Consider the following 20,763-nt stretch of genomic DNA (forward strand, 5'->3'; position numbering starts at 1 on the left):
TGGGGTTAGGATGTTGATTGAGTTGGGGTTAGATTGGGGTTAGATTTGGCGTTAGGTTGGTGTTTGATTTGGGGTTAGGTTGGTGTTTGAGTTGAGGTTACGTTGGGGTAAGAGTTGCGGTTAGGTTGGGGTTCAAGTTGGGGTTAGGTTGGTGTTTGAGTTGGGGTTAGGCTTTGGTCCAACTTGGGGTTAGGTTGGTGTTAGGTTGGGGTTCAAGTTTGGGTTAGGTTGGTGTTTGAGTTGGGGTTAGGCTTGGGTTCAGGTTGGGCTTATGTTGGTGTTTGTGTTGGCGTTAGGTTGGGGCTCAAGTTGGGGTTTGGTTGGGTTTTGAGTAGAGGTTTAAGTTGGGGTTCGAGTTGGGTTTAAATTGGGGTTTGAGTTGGGATTAGGTTGGGGTTTGAGTTTGGGTTTACGTTAGGGTTCGAGTTGTTGTTAGGTTAGGGTTCCAGTTGAGGCTAGCTTGGGATTTGAGCAGGGGTTTAAGCTGAGGTTCGGGTTTGGGTTAGGTTAGGGTACAAGTTAGGGTTAGGTTGGGGTTTGAGTTGGGGTTACGTTCAGGTTCAAGTTGGGGTTCAGGTTGGGCCTATGTTTGTGTTTCAGTTGGAGTTATGTTGGGGTACATGTTGGGGTTTGAGCTGGGGTTCAGTTGGGGTTCAAGCTGACGTTCGAGTTTGGGGTTAAATTGGGGTTTGAGCTGGAGTTCAGTTGGGGTTTGAGTTGGGGTTCAGTTGGGGTTCGAGTTGGGGTTCAAGCTGATGTTCGAGTTGGGGTTAGTTTGGTGTTTGAGTTGGAGTTCAGTTGGGGTTTGAGCTGAGGTTTGAGTTGGGGTTAATTTGGGGTTTGAGTTGGAGTTCAGTTAGGGTTCAAGTTGGGGTTAGTTTTGGGGTTGGAATTGGGATGAGTCTGGGGTTGGAGTTGGGACTAGTTTGGGGTTTGAGATGGAGTTCATTTGGGGTTTGAGTTGGAGTTAGTTTGGGGTCGGAGTTGGGGTTAGTTTGGGGTTTGAGTTGGACTTAGTGTGGGGTTTGAGTTGGGGTTAGTTTGGGGTTTGAGTTGGAGTTAGTTTGGGGTCAGAGTTGGGGTTAGTTTGGGGTTTGAGTTGGAGTTAGTTTGGGGTGTGAGTTGGAGTTAGTTTGGGGTGTGAGTTGGAGTTAGTTTGGGGTCGGAGTTGGGGTTAGTTTGGGGTTGGAGTTGGGGTTAGTTTGGGGTTGGAGTTACTCTTACCAGACTTGACACTGCAATGGATGTGGGCCTTGGACTCGTAGTAGACCCAGTCAAAGCCGGCCTCTACTGCCAGGCGTGCCAGCATGGCATATTTGTTCCTGTCGCGGTCTGAGGTGGTGATGTCCACCGCGCGGCCCTCATAATGTAGTGACTCCTCCGAATGGTGTCCGTCCTCGTCCCAGCCCTCAGTGACCCGCAGGCGGACCCCAGACCACAGGTTCATCACTGAGATGGCCAGTGAGTTCAGCTTGTCTCTGCAGCGCTGCGGTCGAGAGACACAGAGACACAGTGGATGATTTTAGCCCAACACACGAAGCTGGTTCCTCAGAGACGGGTCGTCCAGCTGTCAAAACGTCTCAAAATCATAAAGAGTAAAAATCACATCAAAACAAAACAACAGCAATCTGTCAGGACAAATTTGACCTTGACCCTTGCTTGACCTTGAATAAAATGTAATACAGCCTTAAAATCTGAAATGAAGTAAACCTCATCCCCAATAACAAATGAATGAATGAATGAATTAATAAATTTCATCCAAAACTTTATTCTAAATACAGACTGATTTTCTCCATCGTCTGTGAAGGTCAAAGGTCATATTTCAGGAGAACAGTTTCAGCCTTTCAGCATCTTGATCAATAATTTATACTGATCACAGGAGGAGTCATTAAGTTTTCCAGATGTGAGTTCTGAACCTTTGACTTTCTTATATATCATCAGATGGAACATTTATCAACATTCTGCACAATTGTTAAAAAAAATTGACTGATGGGGACAGCTGTCAATCAAACACGTCACATGATAGATGATCAATCGGTAAAGTTTGGTGCTATCAGATTACAGTCTCACATTCATGTGTCGAAATGAGTCAGGTTCTGAACCTGGCAGACGCTGAAGCTCTGCGAGGAACAACACGTGAGACATTTGGTTGCCCCCCCCCAGCTCTGAGGTAAATGGTAAATGGTAAATGGACTGCATTTATATAGCGCTTTTCCATCTGCATCAGACGCTCAAAGCGCTTTACAATTATGCCTCACATTCACCCCAATGTCAGGGTGCTGCCATACAAGGCGCTCACTACACACCGGGAGCAATAGGAGATTAAAGGCCTTGCCCAAGGGCCCTTAGTGATTTTCCAGTCAGGCAGGGATTTGAACTCATGATCTTCTGGACTCAAACCCAACACCTTAACCACTAGACCATCACCTCCCAGTCTTCCCACAATGCACTGCTGCTCTCCCTCATATTTACTCTGAGTGGAGCGGCGTGTGATCGGGGCGGGGCCTCCAACAAACGCCAGGAGAGAGGGTCCACTGCAGGACACAGAGGGACAAAGACCACAAACCGTCCGGTCCAGAAATACTGGACACGGAAAAACCCGTCGGGCCGGAGTTTAAAACAAATAAAGACCGACGGCTTTAACTTAAGGAGGTGAACTTCTGTCTTCATCTGACAGCAGCTTTAGAGACTCTCAGAAACTTCACACAGTTTCCTGTCTGCAGACGTTTCTCTTCATTCTTATTCTTTTGTAATTACAGGAATTATTATTTTATTTGTTTATTCATTTGAGAATGTTGGAATGAAAAAAAAAGAAAAACAAACACAAATAAACAAAAGTCACAGGACAGGAGATGTCCACATCAAACTGGACACTATGAGCAAGGATGTATGGACTCCTCACTCATCTGAGAAAATAATTTAAATAACTAATATGCACAGTTCATTCGTTCATTTATTCATTCATTCAGCATATGCTTTATATGATGTTTGTTATGTCATCAAAATTATAAAGTTTTGGTTCTTTTTATGAAAGGTCAGGATTTTCTGCATTTTGTCTTTTGGTGTCTCACTTTTAATATTTCAGATTGTTGGAAGGACAAACTGTCCTCATGTGGGACATTAATTGATTTTGTTATTGATTAGTGTAAAAAGTGATGGTCTGTGTGATTTGGATCAAACCGTCTGGTTTGGACTCACTGACCCTTTGTCTCCCGTTTCATGAATGTGACTTTATTAAACTGCAGCCTGGACGTCCAGCAGTAAAAGTCCTTTTGCGAGCCGCCTGTGATCAGAATAACTCTGCCACACGTCTTTTCACTGCGGTTTCTCTCCGCGCTCGCTGGTCTTCCTAAATCACACAAACAGCACTGCTCCAAAACCTTTTTCTATTTTCAAATCGCTCACCATAAATCCCTAAATCAAAAGTCCTTCATTAAATCATCTCCTCAGCTCAGACAGCTGAGCAGCTCCAGTAGGGGACGCCGGGGCTGTTTGTCACACTAACTACGATGATGTTCTGAAGATCAAATCTCAGCAGTGTTGCCAGATGTACGATAATTATCGTATTTGTACGATAGTTTTAGTTGTGCAAAAATCAATAATTCACACTCAATTTGTTTTCTTCAAAATCATCTTAATGGAGTAACAAACTAGGGAACTTTTCAGATGATCGGAGCAGAACAACCGCCTGGTCTCCCCCACGCTCTCAGTACGCGCGCGCGCCCGTGCACGGCGGCGCTGAGAGCGGAAGCGTGCGGTCACCGGAGCCAAAAATAAAGACTTGGAAAAAAAAAAAATCTGTGTCGTAAAAACGGTTGACAGCTAAAAACACACACACACACACACACACACACACACACACACACACACACACACACACACACACACACACACACACACACACACACACACACACACACACACACACACACACAGGACACAGTGTTTTAATTAAGAGTATTTTTAGACCCTCCGACGCACGCGCCACCCGCAGCACCACGTGCACAAGGTTCACTCATTCATGTTTTTTTCCCCTTAAGATCGTTTGGATGAATCAAAGGTTACGTTTTCAACGGCTTCACAACAGAGAAGTTCGTCATTTTTAATAAACGTTCTTTTGACGTCATCAACACTGTAAAAAAAACCCCGCGCTGACAAATACAAATGAAACCTTAAATTAAGACCATTTGGGGCATATTTTTTCTTTTCTTTATTTGTTTTTTATTTTATTTTCAAAAATACTTTTTTGTGAAGCCCCACTGCGCTGTGCATTCTGGGTACAAAGCCACGTGACTGTCCCATTAAAAAAAATCACTATGATTTATGACCCAAGATCAGGTCAGGTCAGGGAACACCACTGCTTTCAAACAGCGCCACATCTACCACGTGACAGAACTGTTCTGAATCCTGGATAGCAACCACCCTGTCAGATAATTGGTCCATCACATCTCCAAAGTAGCCAGCCACCTGCCTGCTGCAGCCAGGTGAAACATGGGCGTGTCCTTATCCAGGTGGAAATGTGGGTGTGTCCCTGCCACTCCCTCCTTATCCGAGTCTCACTAAGTAACTACTGGTTTGACACAGTGGGACCCAAGGATCCTCCACAGAGACCTGGTACCAAAGACATCCAGTCCTCACCAGGTCACTGATTAGAGTCCATTGTAGGACAGGACGTAGCGGGACCCTAAGACTTGGACCTTCGTTCTTCTGCAAAGATCATCACCAAAGACCTCTGACCTCATGACTCCATAAGATCTTCTTGGGCATCATGGACGTCACTGCTGAGATCAGTGAATGTCAGTACAAGTTCAACACTTTGACCACATAGAGACACTTCTGATGGACAAGTCCAGGAAGTCAGTGAAAACCTGAATCTCAGTCTGAATCCAGGACCATCACAAACCCAGAGACTCTGGTTCCTCACTCAACTTCACAAAGTGATTCCACAAAAATCATGTTGTCCAGAAAGTCAAGCTCAGTAAATCTTTCATCACCAACAATGCACCAAAAAGCTGCTAGTTTCCCAAACCCGACCCAACATCCAGTCCAGCACCGGGCCCATGCAAGCACTGAACTGGGCCAGAACACCTCCCTGAGGAACACCAATTCAGTTACAAACAAACAAAAGCTTGTCATGGTGATGAGCAGTGCACCCCGATCAAAGCTCTTCTCTGTGATGTCGTCCAAAGTTAATCATAAACAAGTCCCAGTCGTCATTAATGTTGAAAGACGTAAAGACGCGACGAAACAAGGACAGACGCAAAAATAAATAAATAAAATACAATTAATGAACCACAGGTGTGTCAGTGCCTCTAAATCAACATCAGCCCTGAATTAAAATACGATTTCTAAATTCAAAGTAACAATATTCAGATCAGAGTTTAAAAAGTCTGGATAATAATCAAAACAAGTCAGACTTTGGATCAAAGCATATTTTTAAACTAAAATTTGATTTCCTGTTTTTGAAAGTTTGATTTATGGTGAAACCTTCACACGGATTTTTCAGTCAGATTTTTATAGTCGCATATTTTAATACCGTTTATTTTTTGTTATTATTAAATACGAAAATGAATCTTAAATTTTGAAGATGTTCCGGTTGATTTGGGGGGAATTTAGAAAATAAAAGTTTTCACATCAACAAGATATTTTGTGTCACTTTGGACTTTTTGATTAATTTCTTCTCCAACTCCGGCGCCGCGCGCACGGTGAAGACTGGCTCGAGGGCACTCAGGCAGCGGGTACCTGCGTCATCATGCGGTCGGCCCCGGAGTTCTCCTCGTCCTTGAAGATGATGTCGGGGTTGTAGTTGGCCGTCAGCTCCTTGAAGCGCTCCGAGCTGCGCGTGATTTTGCCCTCGTACCGGCCGCTCGCGCCCGCCGTCTTCTCGGCCACGTTCGGGTTGAACTGTTTGTAGGCGAGCGGGAGCAGCTTCCGCGGCGGCCGCCTCTTACCGAAGCCTCGGCCCGGTCCGCAGCTGTCGGTGCCCGGCGGCAGGAGGAGGGCGCACGCGGCGACGCACGTTACCAGCGCGCGGAGCAGCATCCCTCCGCCACCGCGCGCACGGCGGGTGTCCCGGTGACCCGCTCAGCTGGACGCACGCATGACGAACCGCGAGGCGCCTCCACCTGCACTCACCCCGCGCACATAAACACGAGGAGCCGGGTTCGACACGCGCAGTGCGTGGGACGGGCACGGAGGTCTCACCGGGTCCGAGCGGCGGGACGGATCAGGTCCGACTGCAGTCCAGAGGAGGTGCGACGGAGGAGGAGGAGACCGCGCCCCGCCGGACCTCTGCTCCGTCCTTCCCACGCGGTGGCACGAGCCGTGCGCATGAGTGAGCCAAGCCCAAAAACCACCTCCTGGTCCATCGTTTGGACCCTCATCCGGAACCAAAAACTAAAGTCTCAACATTTCTGTGAGAACATGGTCCCAAAACTATGAAACGTGACCTCACCGTGCAGAGGTCATGACCCCAGTTTGAAAACATCAAAGACAAATCTGTGCTTCTCATTGAGCAACTACATTTCCCAGAATTCCTTTAAACGGCCTCCAGAGGACAGGGGGACAGTGGCGGGAAACACGGTTTGAGGAGTGCTGGCGGTTACAGGTTCGTGTGGGACGCCCTGCTGGGTCACGTGACAGGTTCTGATCCGCGTAGTCCCGACATAAAACAGAAACACTGACAGAGGAAGAAACGTCAGGCGGCGTCCTTTACGTTTGGAGACGGGTGTTAGCGGCGCTGTTAGTCCATGGTGGACGTGGCGGCGGCGAGGTCGTGACACTCTGCAGGAAGGTCAGACTGGAGGTTTGTAACCAGTGATCGTGTTGTTTAAAGCAGGTCATTTCTCCACGTGTCAATCACCGCACACGCTGGCGCTGATTGGCGGCCTGAACGATGGAAAGCTGGAGTGTCGATCGGTTCCGTTTAGTTCTGTGTTGGTTGGCTGAGTTCGGATGTCAGCCCTTGACTTCCACGTGCCGTCTGGCAGAGGTCATGTGTCCAAGCTGTAGCCGCCGTGGCAGTGAAGCAGCAGCACGGTGTGACCTTCAGTGACCTTGTGCACGTGCAGCAGGTCAAGAAAGAACTTGGAATGTCAGTAAAATGAACAATGCAGAAGGTGCTGATGACAACTGCTGGCTCCGCCTCTCACTGACTCCGCCTCTGAGAACCCCTCTGACACCCTGCTGTTATAAACTAGTTACGGCTGGTTTAAAGCCGGTTAATGTGTTTTAGTTAGTGGTGATCTGCTGCTGCTGTCAGAGGCTGAACATTGAAGCTGTTTTATTGATGAACTGAAGCTTCTGGAATCGACTCATTAATCTAAACACTGACAGCGTCTCAACATTTTATTAGTCGATCTGAAAACAGACAATATAAAAAATGTAAGAAAATGGAATAAAAGAGAACAATTAAGTCAAACACATTGAACGTGAAAGTGATCAATTTCAATTTCTCACATAATTTAACCAATTTGAAAGTTCATGAAAACTAAAATAGTGTGAAAACAAAAACAATCCTTGTTTTCAAATATTTATATCAAAAGTCACATGAATAATTTTACAATTTTTAAGAAGAATCTGCAAAAGAGGAAAAAAAACGATTAGTTTCTGCAACTGTCGATAACAAAATTGTAAAATTATTCATCTGACTTTTGAGATTATAAAAAAATTGAAACCAAGGAGTATTTTTGTGTTCAGACTGTAATTAAAATTCAGTTTTCATTAAAATCTAGCTGCTTAAAAACTCAAAGTTTCATAAAGCTTAAAAATAAAAAGTGTTTTTGTTTCCATGTGAAGAATTCTTCACCGGAATAATCCCACTTTCTTCTTCTTTGGTTTGGAGGTCGGTCGCTCTGCAGGATCAGGCGAGTGCGTCGCAAACTGTACGAGACAAAAACAATCAACAGACGCCTTAAAACGGTTTTAAAACAGAGATCTGCTGGAGTGTTTTATGAACATTTTAAACATTTGTAAAGCGGTAAACTGGTTTAAACTGGATTAAACAGGAGAATCTGTAATGTGAATCTGATCCAGTTCACGTTGATAAATGACAGAAACCAAAATGTGGATAAAGATTTCTGTGTTGAACTCTGTTTTATCAATAAGCCATCAGTCTGATTAGTAATCAATTATTCTCTGTTAGCTGTTACAAACATGAGCGGATCTGTTAAGCTGCTTCCCGCCGCCCTACCCGCTTTGCTGATGGTGAGTCCACCATCTTGGCTCCAGCTACATCTGTCGGGCCGTCCTGGTCCGGGCCGCCCTGGTCACCTGGTCCATAGCTTCCAGAGCGACGGTCTGACAAACGACAACACAAAGGCTCAGATGCTGAAACCAGAGAAATGAACAGAAAAAGAAAAATGGTACCAGAAGAAACCTGAAGACGCGATGACGTTCACGACCTCTGTGACACGTGGCTCCTCCTCAAGGGGGCGTGTCTCTGGTAAGTTACGCTTTCGTGTGTTTCTGTGAGAGACGACGGCTGCGTAGAGGTTCTGGATGTCCTCGTCAAAACCCAGATGGTCCTGCTGCTCAGAACATAGTGAGGCAAGAACCTAACGATGGCGACAGATTCAGAAAAATTGAGCAAAGAGTCTAATCGACGTGAAATTATTTACTGTCAGATTCATGTTTACGAAGTGTAAACAGACGTGAGGAGGAATCGGAGTTGACATTCACTGACAAATTAAAAAATATCAAATTAGGATTTGATTAACTGCCTCTGACCCAACAACCCATCTGTGCGACACTGAACAGAAGAGGAGCCAGAACACATCCCTGAGGAACGCCAGAATTCGCTGAGAAAAGTCAGAGACTCCACCCCCGCTGGATAGGACATCCAGGAGGAATTTGTTGTGGAACCTTCAAACTCTCAAGATGTCCCAGCTGCATCAAACACTTTCTGACCATTGACAGGAAGTCGTGGGTGTGGAATCCTGTTCAGAAGAATCCTGACAGCCAATAATTCAATCAATTCAAATTAGTTACACAGCAACAAATCACAGCATCTTACCCCAAAGCACAACACACCAGTGTTGTGCCCACAAATCTACAAGAACCAACCCCAAATCAGTTCATCACACCCACAAGTCTGCAAGAACTAACCCCAGATCAGTTCATCACGCCCACACGTCTGCAAGAACTGACCCCAAATCAGTTCATCACACCCATAAGTCTGCAAGAACTAACCCCAAATCAGTTCATCACACCCATAAGTCTGCAAGAACTAACCCCAAATCAGTTCATCACACCCATAAGTCTGCAAGAACTAACCCCAGATCAGTTCATCACGCCCACGTCTGCAAGAACTGACCCCAAATCAATTCATCACACCCATAAGTCTGCAAGAACTAACCCCAAATCAGTTCATCACACCCATAAGTCTGCAAGAACCGACCCCCAAATCAGTTCATCACGCCCATAAGTCTGCAAGAACCGACCCCAAAATCAGTTCATCACACCCATAAGTCTGCAAGAACTAACCCCAAATCAGTTCATCACACCCATAAGTCTGCAAGAACCGACCCCAAAATCAGTTCATCACACCCATAAGTCTGCAAGAACTAACCCCAGATCACGATGTAGAAACACTAACAATCATGTGATCATGTCGTTAATCTCAGAATCGTTGACTCTGTGGCAGAAAGAAACTCTTTGGCTTCAACCCTTTTTTTCCCTCTGCATGAATCCTACAATTTGTTCTTGAAGCAGCTGAAAATCAAAAGAAATGAACAGAGAGTTCAGGTTCCTGTCGGGATGTTTGTTTTGTGCTCGGTCAGTCACATGATGAAGGTGAGGCCAATAGGACGGGAGTCAAGGCGGGTTCCTGGTGAGGAGAGCTGATAAGGCGTGTAAACTCCTTATTCAGTAAATCCTTCGTCTCCCTCCACAAACAGGACAAACTGTCCAAATTAGCTCCTCAAATATTGACCGGGACGAGCTGGTGGGCTCCTGGACACGCCGCGGTCAGGCTTCCAGCACTCACATCGATTTGATTTGTTTAAATATGGTGAAAATAAATGTTGGCTGTGGTGCGTTCTGCTCTGGGAACAGAGGAAGCAGTGTGAGGGAAGCCAACAGTCACGGCTTCTTACACTAACTTCACGTTCACTCATCGGACCCGGATTACCGGATCCCTGAACTCCTGTGGACAAAGACCTCAGACAGAGGCTCAAAATCACAGGTTGTGTTGTTTTGCCGGCAATAAGCTTTCAAAAACCATCACAGGTGGAATATGTTGAACCAGGACGCGGTCACGTCGCAGACGGTTCTTTGTGTTCCATTTGGCTGCTGAGTCAGCAGTTACATCAGTGACGAAGAAACGTGAAGTGTTTGGTAACACTGACACGTCTGGAGGAGGAACAAGCTTCAGTGGCTGCGACTGGAGAAGCAACAGACAAAATCCAGTCACGTCCGCTGAAGCTCAGAACTCCTTCAGAGAGGTCATGGTGTCGTGGTGGTTCCCCTCATTCAGTAGCCCCGTGTCAAACTGCTAACCTTCATCTCTGATTTAACTGAGCTCTAAGCCGTATGGACCACGCACAGCCGCCGCCGTCAGGCAGCACGCGCTGTGGGACCGTCTGCATTCAAACTGTATATTTATGTTTTATTCCACTTTCTTCTGTGACCACATTTAATTTGGGCTGTGTGTGTGTGTGTGTGTGTGTGTTATCGGGGTGACGGTCACGTCCACCTGTCCGTTTGTTGACATCCTCCTCACAGATCATCTTGCTATTTCTACCAAACTTGGAACGTTGATGAAGGTTGGTCACCTTAAAGGATTCACTTAAAGGTCAAGAAATTTGACCCCTGTGATGTGGGGAACGTGAATATTTGCATTTTTTTTTTGGGTCACTGTGTTTCTTGTCGGCCTGTCCTTCGAAACAGGTGCAGTGGGCGGAGAAACAGGTGCAGTGGGCGGAGTTTGTTCATGACATCTGGTGCATTCATGTTCTGCATTTTGTGTTCTGCTCGTGATGTTTCTGCAGGACACCACACTTGTCCCGTCGGGGCCGGGGCTCGGTCCAGAGGACAGCGGCTCATGGTCTGACAGAGGAAAGCAGCCAGACCACAGAGGACCTGATTACTGAGCTGGACCAGGAACCACCTTGAGGAACTGACAGAGGAGGAGCAGCTTCATGGGCTTTGTCATGTGGAAGCAAACCTACAATGACACAAAAGAAAATCCTAATCTGGATCTGATGAAAGATCCGTATCTGGAATACTTAATCCATGAAAATCAACTTCTGTGGTGAGCGAGTGAACACAGTAAAGTGTGCTGCATCCTCGTGTGGTCTTTGTGAAGAACTTCTCTTGAAACAGTGAGTTTGCCACTTCCCCAAAAGGCAACAACTCAGTTTGTTCTCCGGCTGCAGGTGGCGGGCATGTGTCACCACGGCAACAAGCACACAAACCTAGAAAACCAAAAGTGCACGTCACAGTCAGAGTAGTGTGGACAAAAAAAAAAAAAAAAAAAAAAAAAATCACACACACTCAACTGTACTTCTATTCTTGTGAGGACTGACTAACACAATCCACCTCGAACTGTAAACCCGCAATCTTCCAATGGGGTCACAGTGACACACGCCAACTGGACTGAGAACTGCAATAGTTTTGAACCTCAAGCAACTGTTACAGACCGTTAAACGTTCACCTGCACTAAGAAAATGAACAGACATTACATTCCTGTTTAAACTGAACACACTCCGGACCCCACAAACACACACACCAGATTGTTTTTTAACATTCCACTACAGCAGCCCGGTTCAGTGTGTGTCCGTGGTCAAAATAATTCCAGCATGTCAATGTTGACCTGAGGTGGGCGGGGTGTTTGTGCCGCGGTCAAACAGCGAGGACAGGGTAGGGAGGGGCTTCCTTGGAAAAGCCATCATCTTTCCCGCTGGTGGAGCTGGAAAACAGCCAGCACTTCTGGAAATACGGCAGCCGATGAGCTGGAAGTCCTTAATGATGTTGTCCCGAAGATTAGTTGGCACTCAGCACGTAAATAAACTCGCACACGCCAGAGAAATTTAAATTGAAGGAAAAAGAAAAACGGAAGCTTTGCACAGAGGACCACCATACCCACTTCTGCTGGGTTTTTGGGTCGACTCATCACACTGAATGATCATGTCCATGAAATTCCACAAATCAAACATGACCAAAAGGGGGCACTGTGTGAAAGAGACTCACTCATCTTACTCACTGATTAACTGACTACATCTGCTCAAAGTGATATTAATCAGTGGAATCACCTGGTGGAATCAGTGGCTGCAAAGAAAACCTGCACCCTTTTGGCCCTTTCTGGAACAAGTTGCCCACCCCTGGTTTAAAGTTTCCAGTCCACCTAACCTGCATGTCTTTGAATGTGGAAGGAAGCCAGAGCACCCGGAGGGAACCCATACAAACACGGGCAGAAGGTGGGAATTGAACCCATGACCTTCTTGCTGTGAGGCAACAGTGCTAACCACTAAATCAAATCAAATCAATTTTATTTATATAGCGCCAAATCACAACAAACAGTTGCCCCAAGGCGCTTTATATTGTAAGGCAAAAGCCATACAACAATTACAGAAAAACCCCAACGGTCAAAACGACCCCCTGTGAGCAAGCACTTGATGACAGTGGGAAGGAAAAACTCCCTTTTAACAGGAAGAAACCTCCAGCAGAACCAGGCTCAGGGAGGGGCAGTCTTCTGCTGGGACTGGTTGGGGCTGAGGGAGAGAACCAGGAAAAAGACATGCTGTGGAGGGGAGCAGAGATCGATCACTAATGATTAAATGCAGAGTGGTGCATACAGAGCAAAAAGAGAAAGAAACACTCAGTGCATCATGGGAACCCCCCAGCAGTCTAAGTCTATAGCAGCATAACTAAGGGATGGTTCAGGGTCACCTGATCCAGCCCTAACTATAAGCTTTAGCAAAAAGGAAAGTTTTAAGCCTAATCTTAATAGTAGAGAGGGTGTCTGTCTCCCTGATCTGAATTGGGAGCTGGTTCCACAGGAGAGGAGCCTGAAAGCTGAAGGCTCTGCCTCCCATTCTACTCTTACAAACCCTAGGAACTACAACTAAGCCTGCAGTCTGACAGCAAAGCGCTCTATTGGGGTGATATGGTACTATGAGGTCCCTAAGATAAGATGGGACTTGAATTTTAAATTCTATTCTAGAATTAACAGGAAGCCAATGAAGAGAGGCCAATATGGGTGAGATATGCTCTCTCCTTCTAGTCCCCGTCAGTACTCTAGCTGCAGAATTTTGAATTAACGGAAGGCTTTTCAGGGAACTTTTAGGACAACCTGATAATAATGAATTACAATAGTCCAGCCTAGAGGAAATAAATGCATGAATTAGTTTTTCAGCATTACTCTGAGACAAGACCTTTCTAATTTTAGAGATATTGCGCAAATGCAAAAAAGCAGTCCTAATATGCGCATTGAAGGACATATCCTGATCAAAAATGACTCCAAGATTTCTCACAGTATTACTAGAGGTCAGGGTAATGCCATCCAGAGTAAGGATCTGGTTAGACACCATGTTTCTAAGATTTGTGGGGCCAAGTACAGTAACTTCAGTTTTATCTGAATTTAAAAGCAGGAAATTAGAGGTCATCCATGTCTTTATGTCTGTAAGACATTCCTGCAGTTTTACTAATTGGTGTGTGTCCTCTGGCTTCATGGATAGATAAAGCTGGGTATCATCTGCATAACAATGAAAATTTAAGCAATGCTTTCTAATAACACTGCTAAGGGAAGCATGTATAAAGTGAATAAAATTGGTCCTAGCACAGAACCTTGTGGAACTCCATAATTAACCTTAGTCTGTGAAGAAGATTCCCCATTTACATGAACAAATTGTAATCTATTAGATAAATATGATTCAAACCACCACAGCGCAGTGCCTTTAATACCTATGGCATGCTCTAATCTCTAATAAAATTTTATAGTCAACAGTATCAAAAGCAGCACTGAGGTCTAACAAGACGAGCACAGAGATGAGGACCTTGCAAATGGTGCAATCTGATGTGAGCGTGTATTCAGGAAACATGAGGATTTACTTGCAAATGATGACAATTGGCTCATAAACTGATTCCGATTACTAAGGTCACTGTTACTGGAGTTGTGCGCAGAACTGCGGCCGGCCCAGAGCGCAATATTGCGAGGAGCCAGGGGATGTCTCTGTCCACACAGGTGCGACTGTGCTAGGCTTCCTGGCAACAGGAACATTCCAGTGGGAGCTGGCTGATCGGTCAGGAGTGTGCCAGTCAACCTTGAGCCAAGCAGAGCCAGCTGTGTGGAACGCAATCATCCGAATGTCATCCAGGTACATCACATTCCAACATTACAGCACAATTTCCAGTGACAGCCACTTTCCCAAATGTAATTGGAGCAATTAACTGCGCACATGTTGCTATAAAGGCGCCATCAAACGATTGTTTTTGTTAATAGGAAACATTTTAATTCCATCAATGCATTGGGTTGGGTTGGGAACAGGCTGGAGGCTGGCATGGTGCAAATGAGTGGCTGCTTGGTGAGTAAATATTTTATTTGTGTAATTGTTCTGAACAAAAACCAGCGCAGTCACGTTTGGGCACATGCACATTCAAATATGTTTTCTGTTATTATTATTAATGTCTTTTCTTTATCTTGATGGTGAAACTAGAGCTGCAGATTCTTAACAGGCCCCCAACTGTTTCCCTGTGTTCAGTATTTTTTTCAATAAATGTGTGTAAAATTGTGTCATACACTGTCAGCTGTGGCGCATCTCCTTTCTTTTAAAGTCAGTGTGTGTCCACTGCTCTGAGCTCACAGCATTTACAGCCTCATACACACGCTTATACTAACATTTTTCCAGTTTCCCGATTATTCCATTTAACAGGGTACCAAATAAACTATCCTTGCATGTCTCCATGTCATTTCCAGCCATCAGTAGCTCACAGTCAGTATAAATTATTTTCTGTGTTCATGTTGTCTGATCTGACGGAGCAGAATCCCAGCTTCCAGGGCCTATTTACCTGGATTTGTATGTTTAAATAGGGGTGTGGACAGGGAGGAGTTTAGCATCTCTGGATGTGCACTCAACTTCAAGTGGGGTGTACAAACAGAACGTGCTTGGATCCATGTGTACACACACTTTGATACATCTGGATATTTTTGTGCATAAGCCAGTTTCTGGGTTTTAGCGTACGCCATTTTTCAGTAGGAAATCCATGCAAGTCTTTGTACATGAGGCCCCTGATCTTTTACCACCTGCTTTTCTGCAGGCTGCACTTTTTATTTATTTATTACCGTTTGTTAGTATGAACATTTGCATCAATTTCAAAAGATTCTCGAACAGGAAAAATTTGTGGAATTAGTTTTTCCAGAAATGGTAGCCAACAGCCTCAAATCTGACCTCTAATCTTTAAGAAATGACATCACTCTACAAATGGCTGTGTCCCAGTTCAAGGCCCCATACTGCAGGTGATGAACGAACGGCTCTGAAATAAGATGGTCCGACCCATCATGATGTCACTCATATATCCGACCCATAACCCGTCGCCTAGCAACCCAGACAGCTGCAAGCGACAAGCAGTTTAGTCATTTTTCAATATTTACTTAATTAAATGAAGAAGAAAAAAAAATAGCACAATGACTTGGGATTGTTTCAGAAACAACAGCTACATCTTTTGTATCCGCTGACCAGCGCCCCCTAGTTAACTAACTAACTAACTAACTAACTAACACATTGACGCTCAGGTTCATTTAACAGAGTTCAGACTGAAATCCAACACTGTGACTGTTGCCATGGAGACACACACCAAGAGGCAGATGGCAAACACCATCAGCCCGCCTGACGCCTTCACGTGTTCTTTGTGAGTCTCTCTTTGGCATCTCCTTGGGACATTTTTCACCAACACATCTTCATCTCAGCCTGGACTTTGGTCTGAAGACGCCGAGCCGCCACCCACTGGAATCTAGCACACACTGCAGAGGAGAAGAGCGCGGCACTTTGATCCCGCCTTTCCGGGACCGGACTGTCTGTTTGAACCGTCCAGCTCAGGAGTCACAGGTTTGGTTCAGACATGACAGAGACCGGTCCGGATTGTGTCCAGACTGGATGTTCCCTCTTCAGTTTCAGGATCAGGTACCAAACGGACCGCTCCCAGACACCCACTTTAAAGACAAACATTATTGTTATAGGGACAGAACCAAGGTCCAAACACAGGCTGATCCTGGAGGACTGAGACACAGCCGCTCCCACGGACGCGCCCATAGACTCGACACGCACATGCGAAATGTAGCGCGGACCTACAGGGCAGGTCAGAGGTCACTGTAACCAGGGACGAGAAATTCCACAAGTCAAGACAGTAAACAGAAAACCTACCAGACCCGGTTCTGGTGCTGGGTCCACTTTATCACACAGACAGAGCTTCAGTGGCAGGCGGGATTTCCCATGAGTACCGCGCCCCGCCACAGACAGAATTGCCTGCAAAGTGTGTGTGTGAGAGAGAGAGAGGTGCCTCACCTTCAACATGAAATCCTCTTTGAAGGTCTGGTCGTCGTACGGGTCCGTCTGCAGGCGTTCTGTGTTCAAATACATGTGAGGTAACCATGACAACCTGAGTTAACATTCAGAGTGTTTATCTTAACGAGCGCTAAAGTAACAAGTTCACTCATCGTTTGTCCGAGTTGTCCCACAAATCCCCATAAATCAGGAATATTACTGAAAATAAGGTCCTGACCCGTAGCTGGTGGACACATCTCATGTGGTGGAAGAAGCAGACGAGCTGCGATAAACGTTTTACACATCGAGCATTTTGTCAGTGCTCACCGGCGCTCTCTGGTGTTTGTACCTCTGCTGAGGGTGGCGCCGTTCTCCTGGAAGTCCTGGATCTCGGCGTCCTTCTTGACCAGCAGCGCTCCCAGCTGTTCCACCTCTCGCTGCAGCAGGCGGCTCATCACCAGCAGGGGGCGCACCAGGTGAGCACACGCCTGGAAAACACTCAGGTTTCAGCCGGAAACGTTTAGGTGTGAGCGACGCTCAGTTTCTACATCAGAACCGACTGACAGAAAATAATCAATAAAGATATCGAATATCAGAAAAAAAGACAACTTTCAGATTTATTAAACTTATCCTGATTTAAACTGTTTCAAGTGCTTTTAATATGTAAATTGTTGCCATTCAGTTTGTTTAGAACTTTTAAACACAAACAGCAAAATGTCTTAAACTGGGTTTAATCTTCTAATGTATTAATTAATAGATTTAAATGATTACAATATTTGATGATTATTTATTAATTATTTGTCATTTCAATGTTTGTGGTGTGTTTGCTGAAACTTTAAGTCCAGATATGGAAAATTGGTGGATGTGGCTAAACAACGTCAGGTCAAATTCAAACCGTCAGAGAGTCAAAGGTCATTGCGGCGTATGTTCCGTACCACTGTGGTGGGCGCAGTGGTGCAGCGGAATTCCCAGTAGAACGGCAAACCCGCCAACTCGCTCTTCAGCCTCAAGCGGATGTTACCGTCGTCTTGTTGCGTTAGACTGACCTGGGTGGCGCCGGAGACTTGCTCGACGCCTCCCATCAGACAGGGCCGGACCACCTCACACAGGTGAGAGAAAAAAGCCTCAACTGGAGCTCGCAAGCGTCTGTTCAGTTCCTGGAAGTCAGACAGACCAAAGACCGTCTCAGCAGAATCATCATCGTTCAAAGAAAGACAAAATAAATGGATAAATGTGGAAATGCATTGGGGGCGGTCCTATGAGGAGCCTGGAGTCTGACTGGCCCAAACGATGTGACTGCAGTCTGGCGCTCACATTAGCCTCTTAGCTAACCAGATACCAACACCATCATGGAAAGTTTTGAGAAACACTGATGGCAATTAAACATCTCTAACGACAAGTTTGGAGAGAAAATTTAGTTCATTTACCTGCGGAAACGTCAATCAAACTACTCAGGCCAACCAAACGCCATGCTGCTAGTAGGACCGCCCACAGCATACATTCATGTATTTATATGTTTATTTATCCTTCAGCGGACCAAACATGAAGTATGACTAAATAAAAGCATTCTTATATAAAACAATAAATAAATATTTAAATCTATAAATACATATATTAAACTATTAATAAAAGAGAAAAATAAATGCATTTCTACATTTATGTATTCATGCATTTATTTGGTCTTAAGGCAGCACAGTGGCTTAGCGGTTAGCACCGTTGCCTCACAGCAAGAAGGACATGAGTTTGATTCCCACCTGTGGCCTTTCTGAGTAGAGTTTGCGGTTGAAGATGAGTGAGTGACTGGTCATTGAACTGTGCCATCTAGCGGCCTCATAGAGAAATAACATGATTTTGTTTGACGATCAAAAACAACCTGACACCAGAAGATTCAAATAATGAGGTGGAGCCAGGACTGTGACTGACAGCCTGAGAGTCATGCAGACATCAGCCTCATCTCTGATGAATTATGACATCATAAAGTGTGAATTAAACTCTTTATGTCTCACCTAATCCTGGTGATAAAGAAAGAAAACCACTACAAGGTGAAAACCTGACGGGCTCAGTGGAGGCGGGAGGTCAAGTGGTCTCAAATATACCAGAGAGTTTAAGGAAAAAAAAAAAAAAACACTTGTAGACAGACGATCCTACTTTGGTTCTGATCCTGTTTTCCCAAATGCTGTGCTTTTATCTCTCAGCAAGAAAGTATTTTGAACTAAAAGAGGCCATCTTTTTGATGATTTCATGAATGTGAGGGGTTAAGAGACCACAGATTGTGTTTGCCGCTGTGTGTACCTGCGCTCGAGTCTGAATCGCTGCCGCCTCCATCCTCTCCTCCCACACACAGTGCAGGTCACTCAGCAGGACGTGGTACGCCGTCTCACCGAACCAGCTCTTACTGAGGACCTGGCAGCCGCTGATGCTTACCGTGACCCAAGGATGCTCCAGCAGGTCCTGCACCGGGGCGCTGCTCAGCTCCATTGCCGCCCAGAAAAAGCTGCAAGGCAAACATCATCAATATCAATCTTTTTTTGTGTGTGCAATTCAATGATTTTTGAACATGTGGCAAAATGCCATTTTGTTGTTTATCAGCTTATGTTTCAGGAATTTACCCCAAAAATCCAGGATCTCTTAAATCTGGGTTACAGACGCCGTCCAGGCCACATAATCACCCCTTTGGTCTGCGGGCGAACCAGATTCTCTGCATCATCTGTGCCGGGAAGAAGGCATCTTAAAACCTCTTAAAGCCATCACAAAAACAAACAAAAAAAAAAGCAACAAACTTCATTACTGAGAACAGAACATATAAATAAACTTAATCTGACATTTAAGTCATGTTAGTTTTTCTGTATCAGTAACAAAAATTCATATTCTACAGTCTGACATTTTGATACAAGTTGATGGAAATCAAGCAGATTGTAGCACAAATTTTAAAATCTATTTATTACAAAAAATGTCTCTTGTGATATGAATGGTGCTGAGAAATAAGTCAAAGTTTTAAAGTTCTCGCGGCAAATGAGTGTGTTATAGTAATTTTTTTTTTTCACTCCCTTGAAAAAATGCTAAATTTAAAACTCCCTCATCCTCTGCAAACGACACACAGAACCCAAACCAAACGAACCGGGTCGAACGCCACGATCCGATTTCACAAACCTGAACAATAAGTTTTTAGTTTTTCATAGAATAAAAAAAATCTAATTTTTAGCTTCGTTTCACAGGAGCAGCTAAAGTGTGGCAGATGAAATCAAATTGCGTCTTCAGTGAAATTCAACATATAAAGAAATTGTTTGACAGCTCGTGATGATAAAATTTAAATGTAGTGCAGCGACACAAAGACGCTGTTAGCATTGTTAGCCGGCTAACAGAGTGAATTTCACCAAACAACGCGAAATAAAATTTACTGTTCCGCGAAAATATGATTTAAAAAGTACTTACATACTAAAATTAAAATACTAAAACTTCCAACGCCAAGAAAATCTGATTTGCAGACGGAGAATTCAAGAGAAAAATAAAAAAAAAACACACCGACGGGAAACAGATAGAAAGAAAAAAGGTTCCGCATCCGAATTTAATCAGTTTATTTCAAACACAAGGTTTATAGAAGTACATAGAAATAAAATAATCAACCACAATATATAAGAAGAGCAATCCTGCTATGTAAAAAGTGCTATAATAATACTAACCCTCATATATATATATATATATATATATATATATATATATATATATATATATATGCTAAAGTCCTGTGGGATTTCAGACAGCAGATGTGGAAGGTAATGTCCAAAGTGGTCCCAGTGGTACTAGGAGCACTAGGAGCTGTAATACCCCCCAGACTGAGAGACACGTGGCTCCAGTAGAATCCAGCCACAACATCAGAGGTCTCTGTCCAGAAGAGTGCAGTCCGAGGATCAGCTACAATACTGAGCCAAACCCTCTGGTAGAGTACCCAAGCTCGAGGAACACACACGCCACAGGGACATTCATTCATTCATTCATTCATTTTCTATCCACCTTATTCCTGGGGGCACAATATCTTATAATCATTGTTTAATAAAGATATTGGACGCCAGTTATCAATAAAAGTTGTGTCTTTGTTGGATTTAGTCATCAAAGTAGTTAGACCTTGTGGCCCAGTCACACGTCACTTAATGAAGGGCAAGGAAGCCCTAACGAAATCTAGACTTTCGTTGACTTTCGTTGGCATTGTTTATCCTTTGTTCAGCTTCACTCCTGCAGCTGGTGCTTCGTCAGGATTTTCATTGTGGGGAGATATCCCTTTTTCATG

General features: G+C 44.7%; 1 protein-coding gene across 3 annotated transcripts; it reads right to left on the minus strand.

Moving 5' to 3' along the window:
* Positions 1–1,327: 1,327 nt before the first annotated feature.
* Positions 1,328–20,012, minus strand: nhej1 (nonhomologous end-joining factor 1). 3 transcript variants are annotated; one of them, XM_034179414.1, is made up of 10 exons: positions 19,911–19,982; positions 19,088–19,215; positions 18,771–18,972; positions 17,414–17,635; positions 16,828–16,966; positions 16,500–16,558; positions 8,378–8,555; positions 8,192–8,298; positions 7,808–7,881; positions 1,328–1,486 (listed from the first exon to the last, which is right to left on the minus strand). In XM_034179414.1, exons 3-10 carry the CDS (start codon positions 18,954–18,956, stop codon positions 1,468–1,470), a joined length of 984 nt encoding a protein of 327 aa, XP_034035305.1. In that variant the 5' UTR covers positions 18,957–18,972; positions 19,088–19,215; positions 19,911–19,982; the 3' UTR covers positions 1,328–1,467. The 3 variants fall into 3 exon arrangements, with proteins under 3 accessions (XP_034035305.1, XP_034035311.1, XP_034035319.1); XM_034179420.1 differs by lacking the exon at positions 1,328–1,486 and having other exon boundaries at positions 7,787–7,881; positions 19,088–19,185; positions 19,911–20,011; XM_034179428.1 differs by lacking the exons at positions 1,328–1,486; positions 7,808–7,881; positions 8,192–8,298; positions 8,378–8,555 and adding an exon at positions 8,562–11,414 and having other exon boundaries at positions 19,088–19,185; positions 19,911–20,012.
* Between the last annotated feature and the right edge of the window lie 751 nt (positions 20,013–20,763).

This window comes from Thalassophryne amazonica, chromosome 1, assembly GCF_902500255.1.
Source record: "Thalassophryne amazonica chromosome 1, fThaAma1.1, whole genome shotgun sequence".
Taxonomy (NCBI): Eukaryota; Metazoa; Chordata; class Actinopteri; order Batrachoidiformes; family Batrachoididae; genus Thalassophryne; species Thalassophryne amazonica.

Excerpts from the sequence above, each read along its gene's own strand:
- nhej1 (XM_034179414.1), bottom strand. The coding sequence starts at position 18,956 with ATGGAGCTGAGCAGCGCCCCGGTGCAGGACCTGCTGGAGCATCCTTGG. Across the intron at positions 16,559-16,827 it reads CGGCGCCACCCTCAGCAGAG|AACGCCTGCAGACGGACCCG; the intron begins GTACAAACACCA and ends ATTTGAACACAG. Across the intron at positions 8,556-16,499 it reads AAGAGGATTTCATGTTGAAG|GTTCTTGCCTCACTATGTTC; the intron begins GTGAGGCACCTC and ends CGCCATCGTTAG.